The sequence below is a fragment of the Taeniopygia guttata genome, chromosome 8 (assembly GCF_048771995.1).
Source record: "Taeniopygia guttata chromosome 8, bTaeGut7.mat, whole genome shotgun sequence".
Lineage (NCBI taxonomy): Eukaryota > Metazoa > Chordata > Aves > Passeriformes > Estrildidae > Taeniopygia > Taeniopygia guttata.
In genome coordinates, this window is record NC_133033.1 from 19,073,125 (window position 1) to 19,090,049 (window position 16,925).

The following is a 16,925-nucleotide window of genomic DNA, read 5'->3' on the forward strand; positions in this document are numbered from 1 at the left end:
TGACAATTTTGTCAGAGTCATAGAACAGACAGACACAGCCTATGGCTTGTTAGCTTTGTGAATGTCCTGATGCCTTCTAAAAATTCTCTTTGTTTAAAGATCTGAGAAAGAGAACTGTAACCCTCTAAACTGAACATTGGGATGTAAGTGAAATACTGAGCTCAATCTTCCAAAGGGATTTCTGTCAGGATAGTCCTACACCTACCTCTGGCAGTGATAATAGAGAGGGCTGTCAAAAACAGCTTTGATACTACCCTTGTCTTGGATCCTTGCCTGAGGCCAGAGTGCTACAAAACCATCTTAACATAGTCTGCATATAAAAATGAGTCACTAAAGGAGCAAAAGACCCAATGGAGCCTGTCAGCTTGATGGAGGATTTTTCTAGGACAAAATACAAGAATTTTCTGAAAGAAAAATATATGAAAATTGGGCCTCACATTTAAGTATATAAGAATATTGGTCAGTTAAATACTAGAATATCTCTGAGGTTGTTGATTCTCTCTGTGTTCATGATGTTAACTATATATGCATTCCCACAGGTGTTTGATTTTACAATAGCAGAAGATGATGTTGAAATTCTGAATGGAATGCATGATGGGAGACATGTTTCCTGGGATCCAACTTCTATTGTGTGAATCAAGGTTTGAGCTTTTTTTTGCTTTCTCGGGAATCAGTGAGTCACACCACGTAATTTTAATTCAGAGAAGGTTACAGTAAGAATCTAATCAAGATAATGATGTCTGCTAATAATGATGACTGATTTGAAATCCTGAACATTGGCAACAGACAAAAGATATTTTTGAGGGTAACACTTCTGTACAACCCTCAAAGAGATTTTAGATTTCCATCTCAAATGCTGTTCCACAGTCCACTGAAGTCCATGCAAAGACTATTTATGCCACAGACCCTTTATATATTAAACAGCATCAGGCTGTTTAATTCAAATGAGGAGATACTCCTTGAAAAATACAGGACAAAAGTGCTACCTGTTAGTGTACAATATAGGTATTGGGTATGAAATAATTTTTCAAATACTTTGAGAGATACAATATATGAAGAAGAAAAAAATGGATAAAAATGTTCATGCCTTTATCATAACAGCATTTATGGTGTACAATATACTGCAAATCTCCATCAAAAATATAATTTAATTGTAATACACCATTTCTCAGGATCACAAAAAGAGTTTTATGCATATCACAGCATTACTATGGCATTGACTCAGAGAATTCTATGCAAATTAGTTACTAGCCTGTAGATAAACCAAAGTAGAAATCTTTCCAGCCAAGTCCAGGCAGAAATAAACTATTTGCAGGGCCAAGAGGTGAGCAGCAAGCTCCAAGAGCCAAAAAGACATCTTTATTACTACTTACTGGAAATTGGGGTGAGTTTTTATAGCTTTTTGTGAGAATTAGTTTAGATTTCATTTTGAGTTTGTTCAGGAAATCCCATTAAGAGACTATACAGTTCCTCAGATTTTCTTATAAAATAGGTGTCTCTATAGCGAGAATGAATATGGATAAATGAGATCGGTTTTGAGAAATATGCCTGCAGAATCTATTGGCTTAGTATTCAACTAAGTCACACTGGTTTGATATTTTAGGAGTTCCTGTGTCTAGAAAGGTATGGAAAATCTGATTATGATTTATATTGTGTGTGGACTTCCTGAGGCAGTTTTCCCAGTGCTGTTCTGCTTTAGTCATATTGTGAAACAAAGCTCCTTAGCTTTTTTATCAAGAAGTGGCTTACAGCAATCACATGTTCTAGCCTGCATTGTTTTTCCTCAAAGTGTAGAGCTTCTATACAGCTTGGCTAAAATCCAGACAAATTTACCTTTTAGATAACAACTTCTCAGAATTAATGTCTATGTTTTTTTCTGGTAAACTTGTCCACAAAAATTTGTCTAGATTTGCCTCTGGAATAATTTCTATGAAAAACAAGATATTGTATGAAATGCTGCTCACTAATACCTTCACAGTGTGGTGTTCTGAGAAATATACACAATCTCCAGAGCAAGGTTATTTTCTAGTTTCAAGCATGGCCTGCAGTCTGAGTGGCTCCAGTACCTGGGAATGCCACTCTTGGTGTCTAAAAATATCTCTGTACCTGAGCTCTGGCTCAGCTGTTGTGATGAGGGGTTCAAGAGTTTCAGGCAGTAAGGCTCATTTATAAAATTTTTAGGCGTTTCTCTTAGCTTTTGCATAAAACTGTGGCAATGACTAAGTGAAAGTTGGAAAGATTGTCCAGAAATAAACCTTTCTACCAGTGGCTATCAGCTAATACTGCTTTTGAAAAGAACAATGCCTTAGAAGTATGAAAAAAATGCAAACTGTGCTGTTGAGGGACTCCTTCCTTCACAGTGTATCTGAATCAATGAAACAAGGACTAGAAGTGAGTCATGTGCCTGATATTTCCTAAATACGGCTTTTGGCAGTGATGACTTTCTAAGAATTTACAAAACACAGGCTGGAGTTTCACCTCTAGTTCTCTCTAAAGAAACAGACATCACATCAATATACTGCTTCAAACATAAATGATGTGTCAAAGGAACCAAATACTTGTGTTGGCTAGCAAATTCTAGCTCCAGTGTTACCAGAACAGTGTCAGTTAGGACTACATGGCTTAAGCTCCATGCTCGTTGCAACTCTTACAGGGTTTTGCACTTGATTCTGACTGACCACCTCCCTGTTCTGAGCTAATTGAAATTAAACCAGATTTTCTTGCTAATGCCCCACACAGGAGACTTTAGCGTAGTGTGAGAATGGCTGTGAGTTGATTAATATATTTCAGTGTTCCTTCTGTCAAAGACAGTTTACAATGTTTTTGGTGTCTACACCTGCTTTTGTGAGGAAGGCAAGCCACCATTTTCTCAGGCTAGGTCATGGTTTCTAAGCAGTTCAGTGAGTAATGAGAGGAATAATCAGAAATAGTATTATCAAAAGAGCATTTTTCTTAAGGAGTAGCTGGGGCAAGTTACAGTTTTAATCTGCTACTATTCTAATTATGTTCAGGGTGAATTGTTGTTGGTTCAGGACTTTTCTCTGTGGTGGGCTTTTTTCATTATTATTTTGTAATCTTTCCTAGAATTTCCATTGCTGCCAATTAGTGCCCTTAGAACTACAGAAGAGTTTAATTTTAGCTATGTACTAAGTGAGGTGTAATTTGAGACGACACAAGATTTTAAGTGCTGGGACTCAGCTGACTCAAGCTATCTTTCTCCCAGGTGTGATGAGCAGTTTTGCACATTGTGCCTCACTAATAGCCATTGTTTTCTGTTAGAAGCTATAATTGCCCAAGAGACTGAAACCCTGTTATCTCCTGTGGCCTTGGGATAGTTCACTGAAGCCTCTTCCTTTGACTGTGGTATTCACAAGTTTTACAGTTTGTTAATTTAGAATAATTGAGCAAGTCCTCTTTTACTTTTGGTGAAGTTGCAGAAGGAAAGACTCAATGGATTCATATTTTGTGCTCCTGTCTACAACTACATTGGCATTATTCTGGCAGTAATAATTTTCTTCTTAAGCAAGGGCTGCTGAAGAGTAAGTGCACATAACCTCATCTAAATGAACCTCTCTAAAGTACTTCCAACATTGGTCAAAGAAATAAGACAACTAATAAGAAATTGACAAGTGAACAGTAAGGAGATTTAGGAATAGCAGGGAGGAGTAATTTATGGTAAGAGACATAGAACACAGAAGACCAAAAGGGTATAAAAGTGCTGGACATACAACACCAGAAAGTTTATTTCTGTTTTTTATTTCTTCTTTGGTCAGATAGCCTAGAGGTGCTCATTTTAAAGATTTTGCTGTTTTAAACTCAGCATTTATTCCTCAAGTGAATTCTTGGAATTATATGCACATTCTTCCACAGGGCTGAAATTCTTCCTCTTGTTCTTATTTCTGTAAAATAAACTTCCCCTAGAGAGAAAATTTGTTCACCTTTATACGGTGACCTTTTTTAAGATACATCAATGCATCCATTTCATCTTTGTAACTCATCGTCTTGCCAATAGGATCAGGGAATACACCAGAACACTGAAGGCACTTTTTTTTCCCTATCATTATGTCATTTATGGTAGTGACTGATTGGGACACTCCTTTTCACTGTGTCCCAATAAACCATTATTTAAAATAAGATGCAATTTATCAGTGCTATCTACCTAAATGCAGTCAGCTGCCTTTGCAAGAGCTCTGTGACTCCTAATGGAAGGAAACTCTTGAAACAAATAAGGAAAAGAAAAATATAAACTAAAAGCCAGTGGAAAGGGTGAGGCCATTTTCTGTGCAGCCAAGTAGCTTCCTGCCTGACTCTGAGTAGCTCCTTCTCCTATTTTTCTTGTTTCTTTCTGGTTTTCATCTCTTATATTACTGGAGATGAAGACACCTAAAAATGTTTCAAAGGAAAATAATGGAAATGGGTTTTTAAAGTAAATATTCAGGAATTTTTTTAATCGGGCTGCAGAAGTGTTTCTATCACACCTGTCCCCCCAACATGACTTCCAAGGCATTATATTCTGAGTAGAAAATAAGCTGTAATGCTTTTGAGTTCATAAATCTACCAGGCCAAGCCGACTGCATAATATTCACACCTCTGTGGTTAACCCATGCTTTTGAAAATGGGGGTAAAGGTGGTGGAGCTCTTGCTGCTACTGATTGAATCCAAGGCAATTAACTCTTTCCACATTGCCACACCCCTCCAGAAGCTTTGAAGCTCACCTCTCCCACTTGTGCATTGGGTAGAAATAACAGATAAGACAAACTTCTGATAATTTTTTGTGTTGCTGTGTTGGGAGACTTGTTCTGTACCTAGTTTTTTAACTTTTGCAGCCTCCAGTCAGACATGTGCACGCTGGAAAGGAAGTGTTGCGCGTGTGCTCTGATCCCCAGTGCTGTGCCGTGTGTCCTCTGTAGGTGAGGCCGGAGGTGCTGCTCAGAGGAGCCCGGCAGGGACAGGCACGGACTGCAGCAGAGCTCATCCCTGTGCCCGGGGGGAATTTGTGTGATCCTGACAGTGGCCTGGCCAGCCACTGCCCTTTGAGAAACGTTCTGTAGTTGAACTGCTAGTAGGAAGTTCAAGAGTATATTAGCAGTTTTATCATGCTATTAATGATTGCTCCATATATTAGAGTGTGTTAGACTTTTGGGTACAATGATATCCATGCAAACTATTGCGTGTCACTTTCTCAACTACTTCAATTCTTTCCCTTCAGACTTGAGCTTTTCCTAATAATATATTCAGCTTAGTGGGCTAAAAATAAAGTGCAGATGCTCACAAAAATGAATATAGTAAACTTTTACAATTGCCTTTTTTTTTAAAAAGGGCCATTTAATTAATATTATTTATCAATATCAAGTACTTAAAATCAGACCTAAGTTATAGAATACTAATACTGAAAAAATATGTGTGCTTTTATCTTTGCAATGTTGTCGTGACTTTCTTTTTTCCTTCAAACCAGGTTTTTGATTCTAATTTGAAGAAAGAAGATACGGAATTTTTTAACACTGTGAATGTCAACAGAAAATTAATTCATCTAATATACTCCCTGTGGAAATAATAATTTAAAAGCAGATTGTTCTTAACTAGAAAAGTGATATAACTGGAACATTAATTAATTTTAAACTGAACAATAAATCTGAATTGTTCTCTTAGGTATGTAGTATACTCAAGAATCAGTATAAATGGTTTGTAGTTACTCTTATGTTAACAAATTAATAAAATAATTTAATTTACTCTTTGTAGCTTTCTTACAGATGCAGAAATACCTTCAGTGTCTTTTTTGCTTTCTTAGAACTTTCCTGTATAGTCTCCCAGTATGGGTTAGTTATCTCACAATATTATAATTTTCTTCTGCCTGCATGTACTTCACTTAAGGTGTCATTGGAACCCTTTGAACACATTAGTTAGGTGTATTTTTTTTCCTTACAGATTTTGAAAAGTATTAATTACTTGAAGGCATGTAAGAGCGTGGTACAATGTATATAAATCTTGACAAATGATTCAAAATATGGAATATTCGTTCAGGGATTGCAGCAGAATAATGAATCCAACTTTTTTATTTCTTCCAGTCAAGAGAATTTTGGGGGATTCTGCAGACTGTTCTTGATATTTTCTTGGTGACCAAACCTGCACTCTGGTACTGTTTCACAGATCTCCTGTCATGCCCCAGCACTTCAGAGAGGAATGGCTCCCTTTGTGACCTAAGCTGCATCAGGATGAATAAAAGTAGGTTTTGCTTATATGGACAAAGACTTTAGAAAAGTGTCAAAGAATGACATGTTGCAGAAAAATCCTTTGCTAATCTCCCTTGCAGGGATTGTCACTATCTTTTCAAGATGGATAGTGTTCAGACACTCCTCTGATGCAATTGTGAGTTGTCCAGCTGCACTGGGAGAGTTGGATCTGGTGGTGTCAGAGGCCACCAGTCTTTTGATATGCAGGCATTGGGTGGACCCCAGCTTACAACTTCTTTTCTGACAAGATCAAAGCATTTTCCTGCAAGGAAATAGCTCTGTGACTAGCCACGTTTCTGCAATCCCTACCAAGCTAAGCTCTCACTGGAAGTTCCACGAGAACTTTGGTTGTCACACACACTTAGTATTATTTTGTTGTTCATGCCATTCCCTAAAATGTGAGTTTCTGCTCATCCTGAAAACTACATAAGAGCATATACATGCTGAGGATCCCTGGGAAAAATGTGTCTGTCTCTTTATGCTAGTAGACATGTCACAGAACATTTTTTTAACCAGTTTAGCCAGGTGAGGCGTCTGTTCTGTGTCAGGTTGGTGTCCTGATGTGTACAGCCTTTCTGCTGGCATTTGACAGACCTGCATTCTGGTTATTTCTGAAATGCATGAATAACATTGTGTTGTTCTTTCTCCTTATTCTGACCATGGGCAATTCCAGAACTGAGTTCTCAGAGGAGCCATGTATACACTGGATTTCTGTGGTAGAAGTGCAAGCTTCCTTATCAGTGGACAAGGCAGTTGGAGGGGTACTGAGAAAGGGATCTCATTCTGTTGGTGGCTTGTTTTCCTGGTGAGGCTGGATTTTAACCCTGGTATAAACCCCCTTGCTAAACACTTACCAGCAACTACAGTTTTGGTAAAGTTGGCTGGACGAACCTGAGTCCCCTGTTTGTGTTTCAGCCCTTGTAAGCAGGTTAGAACCTGTGCAGTTGAGCTATGTTAACCTGTCTTCTCTGAGGGTTTAGACAGCCTTCAGTGCAAATCCAGCTGATCTGCCTCCATTTACCTGTGAAGAGTGAAGCTATATTTCAGTTTCCTCAGTGCCAAGATGTCAAGAAGGCTGTAAATGTATGTGGTCATCTAAATTTAACGATGCCTTTTGTAACACAAGGACCCACTTATTGGAATGGAACTGAAATTGCCTGCATATTTTGCCCAGTGCTGCACCTGTGTTGGGGCAACTCCTTGTATCACGATTGGCTAAGAGAGGCAGATGTGAAGGACTTGGGGGTTCTGGTGGATAAGACTATGGACGTGAGCCTGCAATGTGAGCTTGCAGCCCAGAAAGCCAGTGGTATCCTAGGCTGCACCATAAGGACTGTGGGCAGCAGGTCAAGGCAAGAGGGGATTCTGCCCCTCTGCTCCACTCTGGTCAGACCCCACCTGCAGTGCTGTGTCCAGCTCTGGGGTCCTCAGCACAGGAAAGATATGGACCAGACATGGTCAGAGCAGGTCCGGAGGAAAGATGCAAATAATGATCACAGGGCTGGAGCACCTCTTCTGAGGAAAGGCTGAGAGAGTTGGGTTTTTTCAGTCTGGAGAAGAGAAGGCTCTGCAGTTACTTTCTTGTGGTGCTTAAGAATATAAAGGGGCCCTACAGGAAAGCTGGAAAGGGACTTTTTACAAGAACATGTAGTGTCAGGACAAGAGAATGGCTTCAAACTGAAAGACAGTGGGCATAGTTTCAATATTGATAAGAATTTCTTTGCTGTGAGGATGGTGAGGCCCTGGAACAGGTTGCCCAAAGAAAGGGTGGATGTGCCCATCCCTGTAAATGTTCAAGGCTAGGTTGGATGGGGCTTTGAGCATCCTGACCTAGTGGAAGGTGCCCCCACCCATGGCAACGGAGTAGGAACTGGGTGATCTTTAAGGTCTTCCATTCCAACCCAAACCATTCTGTGGTTCTGTAATTTTAAACAGGCTCTGACAATTAATTTTTTGGATGTCACATCTCTGAGATGGTATCCTCTCAGCTGGTAGCCAATAGCCTGGACATGAAAGCCTGCACATCTGACTAATGAAACCCTGAATCATTCTATCCTTTAATTAAAGCATGTTCCTTTAATATGTTCGTCTTACTTAAAATCATGTGAGAATTATTTCCTAGAAGAAAATGCCTAATTAATGCACTTTTATTTAGTATTTTCTATGTATTATATAAATAAGGGGGAAAGCTTGAAATATCTGGGGTATGTCAGGCAGTTGCAGGGGATACATATGTCAACCTCAAGCATGATTTATCTCATGTGCATTTTCTGACAGTTGTGACTTAACGGCTGCATTTTCCTCCAGGCTCTCAGGAGGATAAATATCTTTTCAAGTTTCTAGCTTTGTGGTAGAAGAGTAAATGTCTGTTTGCCAGTGTAATTTATCTGAGTCATTCTGGGAGGGGTGTGGAGCAGTTGAAGCATGACTATTAGCATAAATAAGAGAGGGACCCTCTTCCTGAGGGTAGAATACTTGTACTGTCTTTCAGAGGAAGGCTGCTTCCCCATAACAACTGCTACAGCTAATTGATGGGCACAATACTTTAAACTGAAAGACCCAATTTATTGCGCTTTCGCCTATTGTGATATTCTTTTACATTTCAATTTGGAGTTAACAAGAGCAGAGCAAGGAAGGAAGAGGAAATTTCTGCAGTAAGTGCAACACTAGAATACACCAGAGCTGGCATTTCACATGTGCCAAAGGTGTTTTTTCTTTTAAAAAGAATATACAATATGATACAGTGGTAACAGTGTTAGGTAGTTGCCGCTGCCAATTTTGTTTCTGAAAAAAAACGCATTAAAAACTTTTCTTCATACTTTCAAACATAGTTGCTTTACAGCATCCTCTGAACATGCAGAGGTTAGTTTTGGGGATTTTTAGTTTTTTTGGGAGGTTATGGGTTGGGAGTTTTTTTGTTTGGGTTTTTTTTTTTTTTGTTTTGTTTTGTTTTGTTTTGTTTTTTTTCATGTGGAAACACCAACACCTGGTGCTGTTTGACAGTGGCAGGAACTGAGTTTATCCCCCATGGGCCAGTTCTGGCTTCTGCCCCGCAGAGTGCAGCCTGGCACCATCCTCGCCCCATCGGGCCGCTGCCTCCCCTGGGGAGCCGCTGGTGAGTCACTGCGGGCCACGAGTGCGGGTGGCAGCCACCGGGCCTGCCAGGGCAACAACACCTTGGTTGTAGTGAGAAAATGGAAGAGCTTCTTTCAGGTGTTTCCTTAAACAGGACTTACACTGTCCTCTAAGACGGAGAACGGAGGGAGCATACGGGATGCTGCCTTTGGCCATAGCCTTTCGGGGGGCAGGAAAGCCGGGCGGGCGGGAAGCTGCCCCCGGCACCCCGCAGGAGCCGCGCCGGGAGCCGCCGGGCCGTGCCAGCACCTCCTGCCCCGGAATGCCGGGTGCGCCCGGTGGCGGGAGGCGGCGGCTCCCAGGTCAGGGCCGGCTGGAGCCCGGCCGCGGCGCCCCCGGCCCGGCAGGGCGAGCGGCTCCCGCGGGGGAGTTCCTCGCCTCACGCCGTCCCGAGCCGCCCGCTGCTGCCCCGCGGGCTCCGAACCAGCCGGGCACGGCAGCGCCCGCGGCTGCTCACGGGGCGGGGCGGTGGGCGGGGGGGTGTCCGCAGGGGCCGGGCTGGGCATGCAGGGAGGAGACGGGGATCGGAAACGGGGTGGAGAGCAGCAGCTAGAAAACATTAAAACCACCGAGCCCCCCAGCCCACCCACCGGAGTTGCTCCGCGGGCCCGCAAGATGTGCGGGGGCGGTCTGGGCTCCGCGCCGTGCTTGAGCCAGGTAAGGCTCGGGGAGCCGCGCGGTCCCCGCAGCGCGGGGCCGCCTCAAGTCCCAGCGCTGCGGTCCCCGCTCGGCGCGACCCCCGGGGCCGCGAAACAAGACAGAAGGGGTGGGGAGGAGGCTACCGGGGCGCCGGTGTGCCCGCTGCGGGCCGCGTCCGGCAGAGGCGGTGCGGGACGGGAGCCGCGCGCTGGAGACCGAAGCGGAGCCGGAGCGGTGCGAGTCGGAGCCCCGGAGCCGTGCGGGACAGGAGCGGTGCGGGACAGGAGCGGTGGGACTTTTATGCCCGGGAGCGATGCAGACCGGAGCCCGGGAATAGTGTAGGGAGCCGAACCCACTGCCTTGCCCCGCTTAGGCTGTAATTTAGAAAATCTGCCTGTTCTTCTTTCCTTGCCTGATATTATGGGTTTAATTCTTTTTAAATGTACTCCTACAAAACCTTTATATGTAAAGGGGGTCTCCTCTATATGCGTAGTCCTTAATTATGCCCACTTCAAAAGCTTGCAATACTAGTTATTTAAATGCAAGGGGTTTTTTTTTTACATTCTTTGTTTTAGATCCATGGAATGGGCTTGCTCTTTAGCTTAATTCCATATTTTTCTTGTTTTTCTAAACTTTTTACTGCTGTGGGCTTTGTAAAGCATATTCTTACTTGTATTTAGCAAGGGCACCCCGTAACCTGTTTACAGCTTGGAGATGATTTCTTGTGTATATTTACATCAGTGAATTTACCACTGTTTGAGATGGCATCAGTAAATTGCATAACTATCCCCTTCCAAAGTGTATTCAGACTTTATTAATGGAGGAGAATACGGGTCTATGTCAAGTAATTTCTGTGCAAACTTTCATACATTTAGAGTTAAATCTCATCAAGCAAGCCCTTTCCCATTTTTAATGTCTGCTGTTGTATTTCTCACTGAAGAAAAAAAGACTAGAACTTACTGCTGGGGAGCTTTGAGATCTTTTGTGTTGGAAGAAGTCCAGTAATACAGTCCTTGCTGACTCCAACTTGTTCAGTTCTGCATGACTGAACTTTTTTTGTCTTATTAGCTTTACCTATTCAATATAGCTAACCACCTTTTAAATATATTTTACCAGCTGAATGAAACTGATTCATGTATGAATACATTTTTTTACTCTGATGTACAGTTAAAACAGCAGATTATTGAACCCTTTAGCATTTGTTACATTTTTAGTCTTCCTTCTTTTAAGTCTGGTTTTTGTGCCTCTTGTTCTCAGGGCTGCAGTTTGTGAGGCTGTGCAGCAGTGCCGGGCAGGCTGTGGGGCCAAGGATTTTCGGGGCAGCCACCGGGTTTGTGGTTGGCGTCACCATCCGGTGGCTGCTGAGGGAGCAGTCCCCAGCCAGGCACCATGAACTCTGGCACCACTGCCCCGCAGAAGGTCACCAGCAACCCTACCAACACTGATGTCAACTATGTCATCAAAGAGCATTATAATTACACGGGAAAGCTAAATGAGAGTGTGGACACTGGAATTAAAGTGACGTCGGTGGTTTTTATTATCATTTGCTGCTTTATAATCTTAGAGAACATTTTTGTCTTGCTTACCATCTGGAAAACCAAGAAGTTTCACAGACCCATGTACTATTTCATTGGGAACTTGGCTCTTTCAGACTTGCTGGCTGGTGTGGCTTACACTGCCAACATCCTGCTATCTGGACACAAAACCTACAGCCTGACTCCCAACCAGTGGTTTGTAAGAGAAGGCACCATGTTTGTTGCCTTGTCAGCTTCTGTGTTCAGCTTGTTGGCCATCGCCATCGAGAGATACATCACCATGCTGAAGATGAAACTCCACAATGGCAGCAACAGCTTCCGCTCCTTCTTGCTGATCAGTGCGTGCTGGGTCATCTCCACAATCCTTGGGGGGCTCCCGATCATGGGCTGGAACTGCAAGAACCTCTTGTCCAACTGCTCCACCGTGCTGCCTCTCTACCACAAGCACTATATTCTCTTTTGCACAACGGTTTTCACTGGCCTTTTGTTATCTATTGTGGTCCTCTACTGCAGGATCTACTCCATGGTGAGGACTAGGAGCCGCAGGCTGACATTTCGGAAAAACATTACCAAAGCTACCAGGAGCTCAGAAAAGTCACTAGCCTTGCTCAAGACAGTGATCATAGTCCTGAGTGTCTTCATTGCCTGCTGGGCTCCTCTGTTCATCCTCCTTTTACTGGATGTGGGGTGCAAAGTGAAGACCTGCCCAATCCTCTACAAAGCAGAGTATTTCTTAGTACTGGCCGTGCTCAATTCAGCCACAAACCCTATCATCTACACCTTGACAAACAAAGAGATGAGGAGGGCATTCATCAAGATTTTGTGCTGCTGCACATGTCCCCCAGCAGATTCTGGGACCAAATTCAAACGGCCAATCATTGGGGGGATGGAGTTCAGCCGGAGTAAGTCTGACAACTCCTCACACCCACAGAAGGAGGACGGTGACCATCCTGAAACCATCATGTCTTCAGGCAATGTTACCTCATCTTCTTAGGAGTAACCATGGGGGTGTATTTCAGAGTCTTCCTCTGAAATGAGGGAGCTGGGACGCCTCCTGCTCACAGCAGCAGCGTTGGGCTGAGTGAGCAAGTAGCATTAGTTCTAATGAGGCAAACGGTGCACTTGCGAGGCTGGAGTTCAAGAAATGGGACACACTGTTCTGGCTTGAAAATCTTTTTCCCTGGAGCGTGTTTTGTCTTTGCGCTGAGGCAGCTCAGGATTGTCAGGCGCATTCATATCCTGAAATCTCCTTAGTAACTCTGAAAGACTGATGCCTTGGTGAAATGATGCCTGGTGTGTGTGAGAGAAAGAGAGGGGGAGGAGGGAAAGGGAGAATGAATATTTTTTTTTCCTGTGAGAAGAATGTGAAGTTTTTTCTCTTCACAGCAAACCACTGACACAAAGATCTTTCTGTACTGAATTTAGTGGTGGCTCTGGTATTGTTGGTAAGAAGTGTGTTTGTTTAGTACATAACATGGAAGGAGATCACACAAATATAACTTAGACCACATACAACTATAATTGGCGTAATTTTGCAGAGCTTTTAGTTAAGTCCTAAGGTTTTATTTGCAGAGTCCAAAGCTCTTGGGGTTTTACTTAGCAAGATCATAGCTGTGAATTTTTGCTGTCAGTCTGTATTACATTTTAAGACCATGAGCTAGATTCTGCAGATTACTTTCGCCTGTACAATTCCATTGGCTGCATCAGATTTAATGGAGTCACTCAGAATGGCATTTGGCCCCATATTTTGATTGCCTTTTTATTCTATAGCATTAAATAAACTGCATTATCATGAAAAATGCAAGGAAGAACTAAACATCATTTCTCTTCAAGGTGACTTGAAAGTCTACAAAATAGTATAAAATACTATTGGCAACAGTAGGATTTTTGCCTAAGCAAGAAGAGCTAAAAACTGAAGGGATATTTCAGTGTCAGGTTCACAGTCTTTCCAAAAGTAAGGATCAGTTGGAAAATCAGAAAAGAGTACGTTGGGTTTCAGAAAAAATAAAAAGACAGTTGAAGTGAAATGACTATAGATAAATGCACTTCCATAACAAAATGCAATACATTTTGGCACATTTTATTAATGTTTATAATTTCAGCAAAGATGTCTGTATTTTATCATGGAAGAAGTATCTGTCGTTAAATTGAATGTATTTGTTTTACAGCAACATTTTTACTTCTCTATTTTTCTAACCTGTGCTAATGGGGTTAAATGTGTACTATGTAAATAAGATACAGGAGTCTTCATGCACCTAGAGTATTACTATAACAAATGTGGTGTATCTGGGATAGCTGAGAGCAATTGACTTATCTACAGTCATCAGCAACTCCTAGGACTGGTATTTTGTAAAGAAAATGTATTGCCTTTGTAGTAAAATTTCCAGTGCAATTAAACTGTTGGGTTTTTTTTTTTCTGGTTTAAAAATAGTATTTAAAATGTTTCTGACTTTTATTGTTCAATTTGCACATAGCTTTATTGACTTCTAAACATTAATAAACTGATTTTTTAAATGATTTTATTATCAGATTGCTAGCAGTTTTGTACTATTGTGGTGGTTTCGTGCCCGGTATGGTTTCCACAGAAGTCGGTGAAAGAATTCCGTGATTTTAGTTCGTGCTGGGATTAAGTCCATTCTGTGGGGACATAACGTGTAATGTCACAGGATTGTGTAAAATACAAAATTAATTTCAAACTATAACTTTCTTGTCGGCATATGCTGTATGGCTGAAGTACCACTAGAAGAATCTCTGCAGTAGCAATCCTTCTCCGACAGCCAATGAAGCGCAAACAGAAGGAAAACCATTGCTAGTTTACCATGACTGCCTAGAGTAGAAAAGTGAAGTAATTCACTTGTATCACCAATATAATTCATAAGTTCAGTTCTTAGCTTATTGCAAAGGAAGTTTATGAAACGCAGAATGATGGCCTCAGCTGCGCCAGCGCTGCAGCTCCACTGGGTTGCCAGCAAAGACCCTGGCAGTGTAGTTGTTACTTCTCCCAAAGGTTTGACTTCCATTTCCTTTCTCCTGGCCATTCCCTCTCTGAATTACTTTTAAGTTCCATGGAACTCATACCGGATGCAGTTGGAGAGTGAAGATAAACCTCACCTTCTCATACTGTATGTCATCACTGTGCAGAGTTTACTGTGGGAAATGAGAGCCTACTCACCGAGGAAGGCTCTGGGTCATAACCTCACTTCCTGAAGGAAATGCCAAAAATGCCCTGAAGACAAAAGAGTGGAAGCAGGCTGGAATTTCTCTCCATCTGTCTGCGTATGGAAGGAATGATTTCATGTGTGCTCACTTCCTAGCCTTTTAAATACTGACCTGAGCAGGGCTGAAAAAAGCGTCAAATCTGTATTTGTGTACAAGATAAAGTGTCTCTTGGCTCAGGCCTTCATTTGGGCAGGGATGGTTTACCCTGGGTGCTGACAGTCATGAGGGAAAGCACAGTTTTGTCCCAGGGATAAAGTCACTTCTGTGCAGAGCACCAAAAATGTATAAACCATGGAAGTCCAAGTTAAACCCTTCTGCTACCAATGAGTAAATAAATGCAATTTACAGGGATGAGGCAATGCACAGGGAAATCTGAATTTGTAGGGGTGTTTTTATCTGAGGGACTGGGACCCTTCTGCTCCTGAAGCCTTACAGGCATTAAGGTTGTTTGTCCCACACATCTGAGATCCTGTGACAAGGGCTGAGCTGTGTCATAGCACAGTGCCACCGACCCCTTGTGACTACCACCCCATTTCTGTACTAGGAGCTGATAGCCCACAGGTGAGTCACTTCCCTTCCCTTTGCTGGTGTTTCTGTATCCCTTGCTTATCTCATCTAAGCACTGTGGGCCTTTGTGGAAAATGACAGTTTCCCCTATGGAGGTGACTGTGTGATGGGAGCCCAGTTCTGGGAGGGGACTCAAAGCCCTACGTAATTCACGCAGTAAAAGATGTGCACGCCCTAGATTGTGGCACTGGGCCATGGGAAGTGTTTCCTACACTCCTGGTCATGGTGACTGAAATCTGCTTCCTCCATAGATGCTCCACATGCAAGTAGACACGATTCAGACAGGCAATAATAACTGTAATGAAATAATAGCATTAATAACAATAAGGTGAAAAAAATGAAACTTTGTCCTGCTGCTGGGGGGTACCCTGCAGCTCCTCAGCCATGGCCATGCATTCCCATACACCAGCAGGTTAGGCCAGAGGTACTGCACAGTTTTGAGATTGCAGTGTAGAAAGCACCCTTCTGAGCCCTGGCCTGCCTTCTGTGTGCATGGAAAGGGCATACAGCTTTGTCCTGGTGGTGGCCGTGTGACAAATAGGCAGAGAAAATGAACTGAGAACTGAAAAGGTTCATTATACCAAATGTCTACGTGAAATAGAATAGCCTGAATTATTCAGAGCAACCTGGTCCTTTGATGTTTATTCTTTTTCCTTGCTGTTCTTCCAGTGCAAGGAATAGAACAGGGATAGAAAATTATCATCAAATCTGTCTGTTAATTCCCTGGCAACTCCCTGCCCAGGTATTCCTGTGTGAGAGCCAGGTATAACAGGGTGCATATTGAGCAAGAGAGGAGCTGCAGCTGGAATGCCCCGTGGACCACTCAGCAGGAACTTACCTTGAGCTTGCTGTACACCACAGGCTGCCAGGACTAAAACTAGAGAACAGAAATGTGTAAAAATACTGTTATCCGTCTTTATTTTATCCTGTCACCTAAGAAATACAGGGATTGCCCGACTGTAACATTTCTTAATTCTTAATCTGGCCCAGAAGATCTCAATACTGATTGCATTTTCTATGGGATGAGGCATTATCAGATGTTGTAAAAAGGATCAAACTGACAAAGCATTCAAAAACATGGGTACTAAAACTAGAGGTATGTAACCTTCTCAATGCTGGAAATTCCCCAGGGTTCTGAAGTTTGCCAGAAAACATCTATTGTATTTCAATAATTCCCCATATGTTAAGTTGTTTTTTTTTCTTTTGAAAATGAGATTAATTCAATAGAACAAAAGTGTCAAGATTTAAGAAACAAAGAAATCCTAAACAAAATCCACCTAAATTAAGTTCCTATAATTTGCTTTCACAGATTTTTCTAATCCAATCTTTCTATTTACAGAGGGAAAGAGTTTGCTTATTAGCCATCATTGGATTGATTCTAATAGAACCTTACTTCATTTTACACAGTCAGCAAGAATTGCATAGGGTCATGAAATCTCCCTTCACCTATTACTCTATGCAGAGGATTTTCTATGGTAATTAATAGTAATTAATTCCACTCCGCACACATGAGCTATAAGAGCATGTGGCACAGTAACTTGTACAAGTTTTCTGATTAAATAAGAATTTAGAGAAATCTGGAAGCCAAGCAGCCAATATA

The 16,925-nt window shown here is 42.2% G+C and overlaps 2 protein-coding genes across 3 annotated transcripts in view; both read left to right on the forward strand.

Annotated features, from left to right (window-relative positions):
- LOC100218707 (uncharacterized oxidoreductase ZK1290.5) overlaps positions 1-5,729 on the forward strand; it is a 45,235-nt gene extending 39,506 nt beyond the window's left edge. For both annotated transcript variants that reach the window (XM_002187742.7, XM_030278669.4), the window contains 2 exons: positions 540-641; positions 5,456-5,729. In XM_002187742.7, coding sequence (XP_002187778.6) covers positions 540-635 — 96 coding nt within the window. In that variant the 3' untranslated portion in view covers positions 636-641; positions 5,456-5,729. The remainder of the gene's footprint in view (positions 1-539; positions 642-5,455) is intronic.
- Positions 5,730-9,883: 4,154 nt separating this feature from the next.
- Positions 9,884-14,056, forward strand: S1PR1 (sphingosine-1-phosphate receptor 1). The gene is made up of 2 exons (XM_030278670.4): positions 9,884-10,022; positions 11,262-14,056. The coding sequence occupies exon 2, from the start codon at positions 11,394-11,396 to the stop codon at positions 12,531-12,533; it is 1,140 nt and encodes a 379-aa protein (XP_030134530.1). The 5' UTR covers positions 9,884-10,022; positions 11,262-11,393; the 3' UTR covers positions 12,534-14,056.
- Positions 14,057-16,925: the final 2,869 nt, after the last annotated feature.